The sequence below is a fragment of the Anser anser genome, assembly GCF_964211835.1.
Source record: "Anser anser genome assembly, chromosome: 5".
In the NCBI taxonomy this organism is placed as follows: Eukaryota; Metazoa; Chordata; class Aves; order Anseriformes; family Anatidae; genus Anser; species Anser anser.
In genome coordinates, this window is record NC_139725.1 from 42,372,070 (window position 1) to 42,386,188 (window position 14,119).

The window sequence follows — 14,119 nt, forward strand, 5'->3', positions numbered from 1 at the left end:
GCTAGCAAGCTATGTACCCTCAGCAAGCTTTACTACTGGAGTGTAAGAAGAGAACCAGTGTTCAAGTTTTGACAAAATCTTGCCTTATGTGTTTTATGTGCTTTACCAAAGGAGACATTTCAGTTGGCTTGTTTGTACATCGTCTCTACCGATGTTAATCTAAAGGAAACTACTCTGTTTGGAAAGAGTAGCGTGGGACTGTGAAGAAACCCAAATGAATGTGCAATAGGTATGGCAGCCAAAAAAAGTCAGGTTAGGAATGAAGGCTCTTAGACCCAACTCCTCTTAAAAAATCATCTGATAATCCCCAGTTACCAAAGCAAACAGTTATCTCTGTGCAGAACAGGATACTGACCAGTTCTGTTTCAACTTCTCCTTGAGTGTTTCATCCAGACTTTTATGCGGATCCAGGGCTTTTGCTCGGCTGTTCACTGACTTACGGATAGCTTGACATTTCTTTTTCTGTTCTTCCAGCCAATAAATTCCTTCTTTGTCTCCTTCCTTTTTGCTTTCTTGGGAGCATCTGTATAGGAGAAAGTAAGTAATGAGCTCACTTAACAGTGCCAGACTGCATGCTGGCTGGCAGTTTCAGTTTTGTAATCCTCTAAGGAGAAAAGCAAAATTCCAGACATAGATGTATGTAGCTCTCAGATCAACTGGGAGGCAGGATAAGAATTAGCAAGGAAAGAAGACTACATTTCAGCCATTAGTTGGTGTGTGGTCTTGCAGACAAACTTTTCTACTTACCTAATAGCAGATTCCCTTTTTCTTGTTGCATCTGTAATATGTACTGGAAGGGTGTTGGAAGAGAGAGAGGAAAGTGCAGTCAGAGAATGACTTTTTTGCACCGAAACTTTGGAAAGTTGATGAGAATCCTGAAAGAAATGGAACTTTATTCAGTGTGTTTGTTCACAGCATAGAATGTCCTCTGTTCTTTGTCAGCTAGAGAGAACAGTTGGAGGTATGTGGGCAGTGCACTCATTTTTCTCTCTTCTACCAGTAGGGATTTACATGGGGAGAGGCTGAGGGGTGAGAGGGAAGGAGACTTGGTTAGAAGTATGGAAGGGTGGCTGAGCTTAGCTGCCATAGCTCATCTCTTTGTGTAGAACTTCGTTCTCTGATTTCTGCTAGAATTCTGCAGTACTCCCAAGGCAGGGGCAGAGGTCTCACTAAAGGACATAAAATATGCATAAATAAATGCTATACATTTAAGAACTTGCCATCTCAATCACAGAGGATAGCACCACAGAAATATCTGGTCATCTCACCTTTATCCTTTCATTAGCCTGCCTCTGCCTGCTACGGAGATTGGAGGTTCGTAGCTTGAACGGCTTATTACGAGTTGCCTCTTTGACTTCTTGTCTTCTTACTGCTTCCCTCTGAAATGCCCAATAAAGTTCTTCAAAATCTGGTATTGTTGGATTAATCCTTGGTGTGAAGCTGAAGCTTTTGTCCTGCAAGAAGCCAAGTTTTTCCTGCTTAGTTTTAGTGGCAGTTCGGGACTGAGGCTTCCTCCGACAGTTGCTGGTATCTATAGGAGCTACAGAGCTCTCAAGCAAATCCTTGGCTCTCATCTGAATGCGGATTTCTCTGTAGAGTTCAGCTTCTAATGAATCAAAAACAAAACAATGAGAAGAATACAAGTGACATAAAAGGCCGCCAAATCGTCACTGGACAACTCTAAACTTTTCTTTATGATGGCAGCTGCTCACAGAAGAGAGAACAGGCATCTGGTGTTCTCTTTCCCCACTTTCCACCTCCTCTCTCCTGCCTCCCAGGAAAGAAATTCGAAGGAACACGAAGAACCATGGTCGTGTCTCATTCTTAGGCATTAATCTCTAGATATCTCTTTCCCTTCTCACAGAGTAAGTTACTGAACTGGCCTTCTCCTCCTGTTCCTTTTCTGAGGAGTAGCAGGTAATTGTGCCCTTGTCTTGCAGACGTGTTAATGAAGGTTCTACTTTTCATATGGGACTTTATGTCCTCATGCTGACTGATCCAAACAGGCTTTTCAAGCATACTCATAATGGATGATGGCTTTTCTATCTAATATCCAGCACTGTTTGTTCTGAAAAAGATTTTAAGTAAGGAGGATTTGGTGGATGGATCATGTCTTGTGACTTCTGTGGCAAACTTTCCACAGAAAAAATGTTTCAGGGGTATAATGTCAAACTGTGTCCTTTACTGTGCAACACTAAATATTTATGAAAGCGTTGACAAAATTGTTTTTTTTTTTTGCTTTTAGGGAAAAAAAAAGTCAATACTGCTGTTTGCAACATAAGATTTTTTGGAGTCTGTTTCTAAGTTTGCATTGATTGACGTATGAAATGTTCATTCCCCCCTCCTTCTCATATGACAGACAGAAACAGAACAATGGTTTATCCCTTGCTCTCTTTTACCCTTCCAATCCATTTAATGTAGTAGTGTTCAACATAAGTTTTTCTGATGAAAACTGGTGTTTACGCAAAAAAGGGTAAGAAAAGCGATGATAACCATTAAGGACTGGAAGGACCGGTTTATCTCCTATACTGAGTGTTAAGTCTGTGCTGTTTACTTCAAATTTGCAACTGTGAGCGCTTAAGCTTAAACCACCTGAAAGAGAGAGAGTATCAGGACAACTTCCTTGACCATATCTCTGACTAGAATGGTCTTAGCACCTCCCTCACATGTTTCAGTGCTCAGTAAGAAGGTGGAGAGTAACTGGGAAGGTAACTGAAAACATCAGAGAATGGCAGGAGAGACAGGACTACTGCACTGTTACTTGGAACCAGACTAATTGCCTGATTTGGGCTCAGGAAATGTGTTTCTCCCAGGGGTTCTGTGCAGCACAGGTGACTTGGGTGGGAGTAAAATTACTAGTTCTAAGATACTGCATGAACCTTGGATAGATACTTCTGGCACTACATCTGGTTTCATGCTGGTACCACACACACACAGCATGCAAGTCGCTTTAGTCTAAATGTAGGGAATAAAAGCATGGAATTCAGTTTAAGGAAGGGTTCCCAGACTATCACAATATGCAGCAAAAAGGGCACAGCAGTTCGTCTGAAGAGCTCAATGTACCCACGTGTGTCTGGGAGTAGTGCAGAACTGCCACAGCTGATGCTACCACGAGACTGCTAAATTTAGGACACTCTACCTTAAGGGTCTCTAGATGAAATGTAATGAGCAGTGATACACAGGAGACCAGACAATACCAGAGGAAGTAACGATACTGGCCTTATACTCCCAGGCAGTAAGGGACAGTCAGGGAGCTTTTTCCAGGAAGAGCCCTGGCACTTTACCTTTGAGTTTATCTCCAAGAAGTGGGTCATAAGTGGATTTAGGAACTTTTCGACTGGCTTGCTTCGGTTTGGAGCTCTCACTTGGGGTTGCTGTTGCCAGGAACTTTTGTCTGATAGCTTCTTTCTTTTTCTCCTCCTTCTCCAGGAAACTGAAGGGCCGCTGACTGGAAAGCAGCAGCTCCTTTCTTTTCTGTGTTGCTATTTGCCTGCGAATCTCATTCTGTTCCATTATTTCGTGATAAAGGGGCAGAAACACATGGGCAGGTACAGGCTGTGCCCGGAATTGCTTCTGACATTCCGCTTCATCCTGGCTTTGCCTTTTGTCTCTCGGTTTGTCTAGTTCAAGAAATAGGTATGACTTCATCAGCTGGGACTTTTTGCGAGCTTCCCGCAGTGTCATTTTGAAGGGCTGAGGGATGGTGATGGAGGGAATCCAGGGAGATGAAGCACTTTTTGGCCTCAGGCAGGATTTAGGAAACAAGTGAGGTTTTTGCTGATCCCAGTTACTGTCCGAGGTGAGGTCAATCAAAGACCTGGACTGTCTTTTGTTACCAGATGCAGGACTAAGACAAAGACATTATGAAGGGGAAATAAGGGAAATTATTAACAATTAGAATTAAAAGAAGGGAGATGCTGTTGATTAAGAGAAAGGCACTGTAGGCTGGGCTGGTAGTTAAAAGACAGGCCTAGGCCTTATTGTTCTCAGGCTTTGTATTTTCCTTTGCTACTTAAGTCTGTGAACATAGCTTTGCTTGTATTCTGTTTTCTACACATAGAATGGCAATTGCGACTACCTAGATCTCTACTGCAACTTATAATGCTGCTGGTAATCTAATGCCAGTAAGGCCGCAAGTTAAACAGGACGTTCTAGCTTCGAGGCTATTCGGGAAATGGAACTGAACACTGGAATTCCCAAAACTTTTAGGAAGGGCGACTACCAGGAACTACATGAGTGCAACTTTTGAGAGACCCAGCTGGCAGCCTTGTACCTGTTCAGAAGAGCATAGAACCAATTAAAAAAAAAAAAAAAACATTAAAACAAACCACGAGACTATCATGGGTCTCACAGAAACAGCAAACTTCTCATAGTATTTTGGGGGTGATACGTGACAGGGTAAAACGCTACGAGAAGTTTAGGGAAGGCTCAGACGCAGGGCAAGCGAGGGGGTGAGGTGGGTCAGTGAAGACCAAGCGCAGGAAAACAGGGAGATACGGAAGGGGGCTAATCGCGGAAAAAGGCTGCTAGCCACTGCGCTCGCCAGGCGACTGCTGTACCCTGTGCTACCTTCTGCTTTGTAAACTGCGACTTTACTTGCTTCGTGCGAGCGGGCAGCGCGCTTCCACAGCCCTGCAGCGGGGACCGAGACGCGCGTGCACGCGACGTTAAACCCGGTGAGCGCAGGCTCGGGACAGCCGCGCGCTTCGTGCTCCACGCGAACGCCGCTTACGGGGCCTCCCGCGGGTGCCGCGGGGCCCCGGCAGCCCCCGCCCTACCTGGGCGCCCCGGCCGCTCGCCGCGAGACGTCCCCGGGGCCCTGGGCCTGGCCCCGCCGCCACACGCCGGGCCCGCTGCCCGCCGCCGCCCGGTCCGCACCCTCCGGCTCCTCCATCCCTGAGCGCCTCGGGTCCCGCCGGCACCTGCAACACACAACGCGCTCGGGGGGCTGCGGCCCCGCGGCGTGCCCCCCTCCCCGCCCACGGCCCGGCCCTGCCCTCACCCACAGGCCGCCGCCGCTGCTTCAGCTCCCGGCCCGGCTCCCGCCAATCAGCGAGGCCTGCGACGCTCTAGCCCCGCCTCTCTGCCTAAGCAGCCAATCAGACTCCAAGACGGACGGCTCGTACCGCTCGCTCATTGGTGCCGAGGAAGGGGTGTTCTCGCAGTGCCCGCCCCCCCGCCTCGGGGAGCGGCGCCGTTGCCATGGTTGCCATGGCCGTGGCGGGCGGGGCGGCGGCGGCCGCCATTTTCGCAGCCATGGCGGCGGCGTGTGGCCGGGCCCTGCTGGCTCCGCTGGGCCGGCGGCGGGCCCCGCTCCGATCCCTCACTGCCGCTTCTCCTCCTCCTCACCCTCCTCCTCACCCTCCTCCTCCTCCTCCTCACGGCCCCGCCGCCGCGCCGCTCTACGACGTGGTGGTGTCGGGCGGGGGCATGGTGGGCAGCGCCATGGCCGCCGCGCTGGGTAAGGCCGTGACCTTCCTGCGGGCGGGGCGGCTGGAGGCGGCTGTCGTGGGGGGCCCCGGCGTAGCTCTGTTTTGATTCATTTTTTACGTATCTAGTGCTTTGAGTTGCCTAGGCTACTTGTAGTGTTTGTGTCAGGTATTCACCCTCAGGTCGCTGATGAATAATTTCAGCCGTAGCTGTGTTTTCCTGGGAAGTTATTCTTAAAGCTTAGTGCCTACATGCTATTCCGACCCAAAGTTTTATTCTCTAAGTCTGTATTTTAAAGCTCAGAATACTGAGTTTAAAAATACATTTGCAGTTAGTTTTTGTCAATAATGATCCTGAGAGTACTGGCAGCTCCTGTATTTGCAGCGTTGATTCAGGAGGGTGTGATATTGACAGAAGCCTGAACAGAAGAGATTTTAAAGAGCAAAGATCCTAAGAAATAAGGTTTTTTGCAAGTATTAAAAGATTCACTTCACAAATTTATCATTGTTCTGTGCGTGTTGTTAAGCGCCACCACAATGACACTTGAGACAGTTAGCACCAGGAGCCCCTCAGGCAGTCCTTAAGGCTAAGGAGCAGAGTTGGGGCCTTTCAGGAGATGAGGTCCTTATGTGGAATCTAGAAAACGAGTTCAAGATGCGGCTGTTGTTAGGGCTGCTGTGGCAGTGAACTCGTGATGATGTAAGGACGTTGTTCCTGGTCTCAGTAGCTTGTACTGCCAGAGCAGTAGATGCAAAGAGCACTGCCAGTTTGGTATGATTTACTCTTTACTTGAATAATCTTCATTTTTTTTCCCTTCACTTTAACCATATGGAAAGTCAAAACTGCCTGTGCTATTCCACTGTCAAAATTTAAGAACATAACCAACACTGATGTACTTCTTAAATATAATGAAAGTTTAAATTTTTGTCTCTTGTTCTAGTTAATGGATTTATATTTAGGCTCTGAAAAACGTGTTCTGTACTTGCAGAATTCACTCATTAATACTGGACTTCAGTAGTGGACTTTAATAACAAAATCTGCACAAACTTGTGCAAAAATGAAAAAATTGTACAAAAATTAAAGGTTTAATCCTTGCTTTAACTGCAGAAGGGTTGCCTGTCACAGTTACAGGGTTGTAGTTATAAAGCTTCAACATACTAAAGTTTACCTGCCTAGTCAAAACCTGCACTGTAATATTGTTTCTTCATGAGGTTCAGTTTGAATTCTATCTTCTTACAAAAACACGTAGACGTTATTGATGAAGAAATGAGAAAAGGGCCTTTTGGCAGGAGCATTCTACCGAAGCGTGTATTTGCTTCCTTTAGGGCATGATATCCACTTCCATGATAAGAAAATCGCTTTGTTGGAGGCTGGTCCTAGGAAAGAATATGGTCAGTTGCCAGAGAGATTCAGTAACAGGGTCAGTTCCATCTCCCCAGGATCAGCGACCCTCCTAAGCAGTAAGTGAAATTTCTGTTCTTTGTGTTTTTAGCAGCATGTTTGAACTGTTTTTGTTTTGTTTAAACAAAACCCCTCTGAGGATGCATTGCCTTCATCCTGAACAGGATGGGGTTGTTTGGCTTTGTCTTTTAGTATTCTAAGTACTGAATTGGAGTGGTTAAATCAGGCTTTTCATCGTAACAGGGATCTGTGTTCTGGTATCTTGGTCTGATTGCTTATATAAATATATATAATGCAAACGTTGGGGTTGTTAGGCTAGCAGAAGGTTGTAAGATGCTCTGTATAGCATCTGTAATGCTCTGTTCACAAAATAAGCACGTTTCCCACATATTTAGTGTTCTGTAGTTTGGTAACTCACTTCTCCTGATCAATTTTCATTTCAAAGGCAGATTGGAGCTTTGATTCCTTATAGAGAAAGAAATGTTATAGACAGCGACGGTTATGAATGTCTGTGTCTCTTTTTTTTGCCCAGTGACAGTTGACCATATAAGTCACAGCACTCACAGAAAACCTGTGTCTTTTCTAGTGGCTTGCGTTAATAGCAAAATCGATAACGTGACGCTGGAGCTGTAAAAGTGCTGAGGTAGAACTGCCCCTGTTTAGGGATGGTGAAAGTCTGGGCAAGCTGGAAAGGAGTTAGTGGTTCATAGTCAGGGAGAGAGGAGGAGAGTGTGGAGTGAGCTTCAGCTTTGTTTGGGTCTCAGTGTCCCTTGTGTCCCCATGCATTTGTGTCTTCTTTCTCTTTCAGGTTTTGGTGCCTGGGATCATGTCTGCAGCCTGAGATTCAAACCGTTTCGGCGAATGCAGGTGCCATACTCAGGGATGGGAATGTACTGTGTGTTTGTCTGCTTTGAATTCTCAAACATCCAAAGTTGTATTTCTTTGGCAAAGGGCAGGCCATGCTTTTCTGTAGGGAGATGCCTGTTCTCAGTCTTGATGTTGCAGGATGAAAACTTGATTCCTAATGGAAGCTGTAGATATGGAGACATGGGTACTAGTCAGGAAAGACAGAAATAAAGGTAAAGGTGATAGGGTAGCATTATATGTTAATTATATAACAGTGGTCCAGGGCATTTCCTCTAGTCCTGTATTTCTAGATTGACGTAGCCTTTTGCTGTTAAGATAGACATATTCATGTTCCCTGAAGGAACTGCACTTATCTGTCATGTAGCTTCATATCATGTATTTTTTCTTTGCAGGTGTGGGATGCTTGTTCAGAGGCCATCATTGTTTTTGAGAAAGATGACTTAGATGACATGGGTTACATAGTGGAGAATGACGTCATTATGTCTGCTCTCACAAAACAGTTAGATGCAGTAGCAGGTAGTGGACAACTTCTTTAATATTTTATTGCCTGCAGAGAGCTTTCAGTTACTTGTCTTCTGTTGTGTATGCTAATTTATGAGAGGAGAAAGAGAATTCGTCTAACAAATAACTCTGGAACATGGGCAGCTTCTTGTCATGGGGCGGAGGGGAGGAAGAAATCTGTCTTCTATAGGCTACAGAGCATGAAGACAATTGCATATGTACTTCTCCAGAACATAGTCTTCTCAAAATGAGACTTAATGAAAAGGTATGTAGCTTTCTGTCCAGAGCAGACTTTGCAGTGACAAACACTTGGCCAGATCTGTTCTTTCTGAGCGCCTTGAGAATTGTAGGGTCAGTTCTTAGGGTGCCATTAAGACATGTGTGGCCCTTTGCTGCTGTAGTGATGTTTCCTTTCTTTTCATGTCTGTATCATGCTGTGACCCTGGTACTTTGTGTTCCCACCAGACCGGGTGGAGGTTTTCTACGGGAGCAGAGCAGTCGGGTATACCTGGCCCCTTCCCTCTCAAAGCTGTGACACAAGCCCTTGGGTCCAAATTGAGTTAGCTGATGGACGCAGACTTCAGACCAAACTGCTGGTAACTAAATTCTTTATTTCTGTTGATCAGGCATCACCTCTTGCCCAAGTCCTTTCCACTGGATTTGGTTCTGATTCCGTGTGTGCTGCTCCACCCACGTGGAGGGCTTGAGTGAGGTGAGTGGCTAACTCTGTCAGAGCTGCTAAGGGACACAGTGCGTAGCCTGTTCTGTACCTGATGCAAGAAGATTGTGAACTGGGCAAGAACAGAAGGGGCCACCTCTTCTGGTTTGGGGGAATATGGATATATATTCTTATGTATAAACAAAAATATAATAACTTGGAATATTGGCTTTCTTAGGAGATGCTCAAGAGGTTGTTTTGCATCTCTCTTTCACAGATTGGTGCAGATGGCCATAACTCTGTAGTCCGGAAGGAAGCTGAAATTCGGAACATCGAGCATCGGTATGACCAGTCAGCTGTGGTGGCAACTCTTCATTTGTCTGAGGTGAAATTCTGCAGACTCTCTTCCATAAGCAGTAGAACAGCTTAAGTAGATGATGCCAGGTCACTAGTTGTTAACTGTCCACTTGCTTCTTTCCACTGTAGGCCACAGAAAATAACGTAGCGTGGCAGAGGTTCCTTCCCACAGGGCCGATTGCTCTTCTTCCGGTAAGATGCCTCCTGATCTCTGGTTTTTACCTTTTAGTCTGTTCCTATAGTAACTCTTCTTCTATTCTTCTGCCTTTTACTTTTCATTTATTAAAGTTATCCTTGCAGTGGTTGTTTTTTTTTGTTTTTCTTTTCCTGTTGATACTTACCCTTGAAATTCTCTTAAACCAGCTGTCTGACACTGCCAGCTCTCTGGTTTGGTCTACATCTCATGAACATGCATCAGAACTTCTCACTATGGATGAGGAAGGTTTTGTGGATAGCATCAACTCTGCCTTTGTGAGTATCAGCCTTGCAGCAGGTATGGGGCTGGCTGTTGTAATCATGAAAAGTACAACGAATCCAAAAGCTAAAAGGATAGTAATGGGAAAGGTGGATTCTCAAGTTTCTTCCTCTGGTGGGGATGATATTAAAAGGACAATTAGCAAAGAAGGTCATTCTTTTAGGTTAGTTCTGAAAGGCACTGTAGAAGTTGACTGAATTTCTGAAAGATGGGAAGGGTAGGCTTATCCTAGTTGGAGACTTACATGTCCTAAAGTGATGAAGGTTATTTCTTCTGCTGCATATTTTTGTCCAGCTGGTTAAAATTCAGCATTTGGAGCTAGTTCAGATTTTTTTCTGCTGGGTTCTTTTATATGTCCCATTTGGGTTAATTTCTAAAGGTTTCTTTTTGTTTGCTTGCTTGTTTCAGTGGAGCAACGTAAACCACTCCGACTTCATCGACACTGCAGGGGCCATGTTTCGGTCTGCTATTTCACTCCTGAAACCCTCAGGGACTGCAGTCCGTCAGCTGCCCCCAAGCGTCGCTAAAGTAGACCCAGAGAGCCGAGCCATGTTCCCCCTTGGAATGGGGCATGCAACAGAGTACGTCCAGCACCGCGTGGCTCTCATTGGGTAAGGTCCCTGCAGGTGGCCGCTGGGTGAGTGGGTGGCGCGTGGTTAGAAATGATGTGAGCATAGTGACTCCCAGTTAACAAATGAGGTGGCTCGAAATACATTTATACTTGCAGTTTGACTTTATCCACGCCCCGTTTATATCATTTGTTCTTTTGTCAACAAAACCCTTTGGTATGAGTAGCTTTCTGTGTGCTTCCTATGTAAATTGGGTGATAATTCTTTTCCTTTCCTGGTTTGCGTGGTTCAGCAAAACAATGCAGTATCTCACGATGAAGCTGTACTTCCCCAAACATTGTAGCAGCCATTCTGTGTACCAGTTTGAGTTTTAGCTCACTTTTCTCGAACACAAATGACAAAATTTACAGACAATTCTGGATAGAATGTTACAGGCTTTTGTACAGTGATTTATAGAAAGAGGGAAATACCTCAGCTTTTACATTCTGAGGCTGAATGTACTCTCTTCTCCCCCATAGCTGCAGTACCTTGCTAGTTTATAGTAATTCTTGGATGCCACATCACATGTCAGATACCTTCCTTCTTTCCAACTTCTGAGTCACTCTGTGCTTATGAGCATACTGTGCTTTATATCTCATTAATGTTTTAAATGTGTGGTCTTACATTTCCTAATCAAATTTTTTTAATTTCTTTAAGAAATATGTTTGGTTTTGTTCTTTACAGATAAGTTACTCATAATAAAATCAAATCGGTTTCTTTTCAGTGATAAACCACTACTTTGTATTCATGATGTCTGTATACTTGGTGTTGTGCAATGTGACACATCACCTCACACTTAATCTACCTATTGGGATACAAAAAATAGGACCTGAAGGCCTTGCTGACCTAAAAATCATAGCAAGCAAAGCCACAACCACCATTCACACAGGATTGATCAAAACCTGCCTAGGATCATTCGCCCTATCCATCCTAATAATCATCGTATCAGCACACAGACACCAAACAATGGCCCCCAACATCCAAAAAATCTCACCCCCTACTAAAAATAATCAACAGCTCCCTAATTGACCTCCCTGCCCCTTCAAATATCTCTACCTGATGTGAAATGTGTCAGTTATACGCTTTCTGTGGTGCCAAGGTCACTTACAAAAAATAGTGAGGCCTGTTCCACATATGATCTCACATGGGACTTTAGCTAGTCACCTCTTTATTGTTTTTCCATTCAGATCTGCTTTTTCTCTCCCTTTTTTTCTTGCACCTTTCAACTGGAGAGGTAGTCAGGTAGTTCAGCATAACATACAAGGAGAGGTACTAGATAAAGCTGTATATGCTGCTCTAGGATCAAGTTCATTGCAAAGAGTTTGTCAGCCTTTTGGCTTCCTTCAAGAAACGGTCTAAATTTCTCTCTTTTTCTTGCTCTAGGGATGCGGCACACAGAGTCCACCCACTTGCAGGACAAGGTGTAAACCTGGGTTTTGGTGATATTGCGTGCTTAACTCATCACCTCAGTGCAGCAGCCTTCAACGGGCAAGATCTGGGTAAGGATCCATGAGGTGTCAGTGAGATGCTTACTCTTAGAAGCCTTTGCTGGTAACGTGAGGGCAAGCATGCTGCTATTTTGCATTTAAAAGGCACAAGCATTTCTGAAGCAAAACTGTTGGATGCAGTTTCCATCCTTAAAAACCTCAAAGGAGCTTTAAAAGCACAGAAGGATGGTAGTTAAAGAGGTGGTGAGATGAAGACCACTGGCTGATGGAATGAGGTGTTTATTAAGATAGACCATTTCTCTGCTGCTTCTGTGGTTTTCAGTTGTCTGTGGAGACTGCTATATAGACAAGACAAGTCAGTCTTAATATAAGTATTCAATCATCTCTTCCAGGGTCCTTAAAGCATCTCTTAAAGTTTGAGACAGAACGGCAGAGGCACAATGTCTCCTTGATAGCTGCTATTGATATGTTGAAGAGGCTTTACTCCACGAGCCTGGCTCCCTTGGTGTTGCTGAGGACATGGGGGTTGCAAGCAACAAATGCCCTGCCTCCCGTCAAAGTAAGATTCTTACTTTAGTGAGGGTTGTACGAAGATTCCAGAATCATTCAGGTGTACACAAGCTGTTGAAGTAAAGAAAAACACTTTTTGGTTGGAAAACGGTAACTTCTTCAAACTGAGTTTTTATGCTGTATTGAGCCTAAGGATTTCTTAAATAACTTGTGGCTCAGTGGTTGTAGGTTTCTCCTGCAGCACAGGGGAAGATGAAGGATCTGGGTCTGCTCTGTCTCGGTAATTATGGGTTAAAAGTCATTAGGCGTCTTTGACTTTTTTTTGCTACGGAATGCAAACGTGGAACTTTGAACTGCATTCCAGAAAGGCACCCTGAAAAAACAGCCCTATAATAACAAATCTTTACTAAAGAGCAAGACATCAGGTGACTTGACCGATACGGTGCGCAGCTCAGACAGGTATCTGTTTCTGCGCTGTTCTGCCTTGTTAACTTGTTCTCTCCTGGCTGAAGTAAAAGTCTGGAATGGAAGTTACCTGAGGAGGGTGCTGGCAAGCAGGTTCAGTCTTAAATGCAGAACCTCTGCAGCCTAGCTGCCTAAATTTTGCTCAGTCTTGACTTAGTTGTTGGACTGTCGTGATGTTCATTCACCTGCCCTCAGAGCTCCCGAACACCCTCAAATTAGACTCCTTATTTCTGGATTTGACTGTTTTACGGCACAAATCAAGTCACCTTCTTTCCTATTAAACACAGGTGGCCAAGTTTCCTGTGTGTCATGTCACGGTGAGACACTAGGCTGAACTGAAGAGCAATAACTTCCGAAGTGTAGTAGCTGCCACTGGCAAGGTGTCTCTGTTCATTTTACTAAAAAGAGCAACGCGCTGCTGCTTCAGTGCTCAGTATTTTTACAGTTTCTTTGCTTAAAGCAGAAAAACAGATGAAAGCCTCTTTTTCTAAGCTTAAGACCTATTGGTTACGTCTCTGTTTTGTGCTACCCAAGAAGGAACAGATTGCTGCAATTTCTTTAACTTCGTTGCATGTAGGGATAGGTGCTCTGCACTCGACAAAAAAGGCTGACAAGGAACTGTTGCCCATGTGGAGCTGGAAAGGAGACTATAGCTGCTTTCTAGAATGTATACGTATATACCAGTTTACAAATTACTTTTCTTTTTCCTCTCCCATTTTAGGAGCAAATCATGGCTTTTGCCAGCAAGTGATCTGTTTTCAGTTTGGAACAGCAGCTTGACAGTGAGTGCATTACCCTTACAAAGACTGACTGTTGTGAATCTTTGAATTGTGTTATTTTAATTTAACAATAAAAATGAGGGATTGAGCTGTGTTTACACCATCCACTGGTTTATGCAGAACTTGTCTCATCTGCTCTCCTCAAGAAGATTTAGGGTCTCTTCCTATAGTACGTGGTCTCTTAAGCCACTGAACTATCTATGCAATGTGCTTTTAATTTGCACCTTCTGAATACAAGACTGAGGTGGAAACAGCTTTCTGGGTTATCTCCTGGCATATGCAGTGCTGAATTTTGCTAGTTATGAACTTTGCTGCTTAATTACTTTCAGTTTTCCCTGATGTGATTTCTGGAAGTGTTATGTTGATTCTGGGTTCTTACCACTTCCTGGACTCAAAAAGGAGGAGTAATATTTAGCAGCAGAAAGCCACCTCCTGATGGCAGATACCTATGTTTTGAAGTTCTACTCTGTTTCTCCTTCACCTTTCCCCCCTGCCACTCCCTCGGTGCTTTATTTAATAATGGTGTTGTTTGTGGAACTGGTTAGTCGTAAGGGCTCTCCAATACCATGAGAAACAGATGCGAGATAACATCTAGGAATGAAGACATCACCACAAAGTTG

At 44.6% G+C, this 14,119-nt stretch overlaps 2 protein-coding genes across 6 annotated transcripts in view; one reads left to right on the forward strand and one right to left on the reverse strand.

Annotated features, from left to right (window-relative positions):
* The window catches only part of FAM161B (FAM161 centrosomal protein B), a 13,091-nt gene extending 8,019 nt beyond the window's left edge, over positions 1-5,072 (reverse strand). For 3 of the 5 annotated variants that reach the window (XR_014585209.1, XR_014585210.1, XM_083838670.1), the window contains exons 1-5: positions 4,779-4,986; positions 3,285-3,847; positions 1,269-1,606; positions 748-875; positions 356-523 (exon numbers count right to left, since the gene is read on the reverse strand). Coding sequence is in view for 2 of the 5 variants with exons in the window: in XM_083838670.1 (XP_083694796.1) it covers positions 356-523; positions 748-875; positions 1,269-1,606; positions 3,285-3,847; positions 4,779-4,894 (1,313 nt within the window). In the remaining 3 variants the exon portion in view is untranslated. The other 2 variants (XM_083838671.1, XR_014585211.1) reach the window with 2 other exon arrangements.
* Positions 5,073-5,187: 115 nt separating this feature from the next.
* On the forward strand, positions 5,188-13,587 carry COQ6 (coenzyme Q6, monooxygenase). Its single transcript, XM_083838674.1, has 12 exons — positions 5,188-5,461; positions 6,756-6,890; positions 7,640-7,698; positions 8,091-8,214; positions 8,665-8,795; positions 9,135-9,242; positions 9,344-9,406; positions 9,578-9,685; positions 10,098-10,300; positions 11,681-11,796; positions 12,138-12,304; positions 13,442-13,587. Exons 1-12 carry the CDS (start codon positions 5,203-5,205, stop codon positions 13,469-13,471), a joined length of 1,503 nt encoding a protein of 500 aa, XP_083694800.1. The 5' UTR covers positions 5,188-5,202; the 3' UTR covers positions 13,472-13,587.
* Positions 13,588-14,119: the final 532 nt, after the last annotated feature.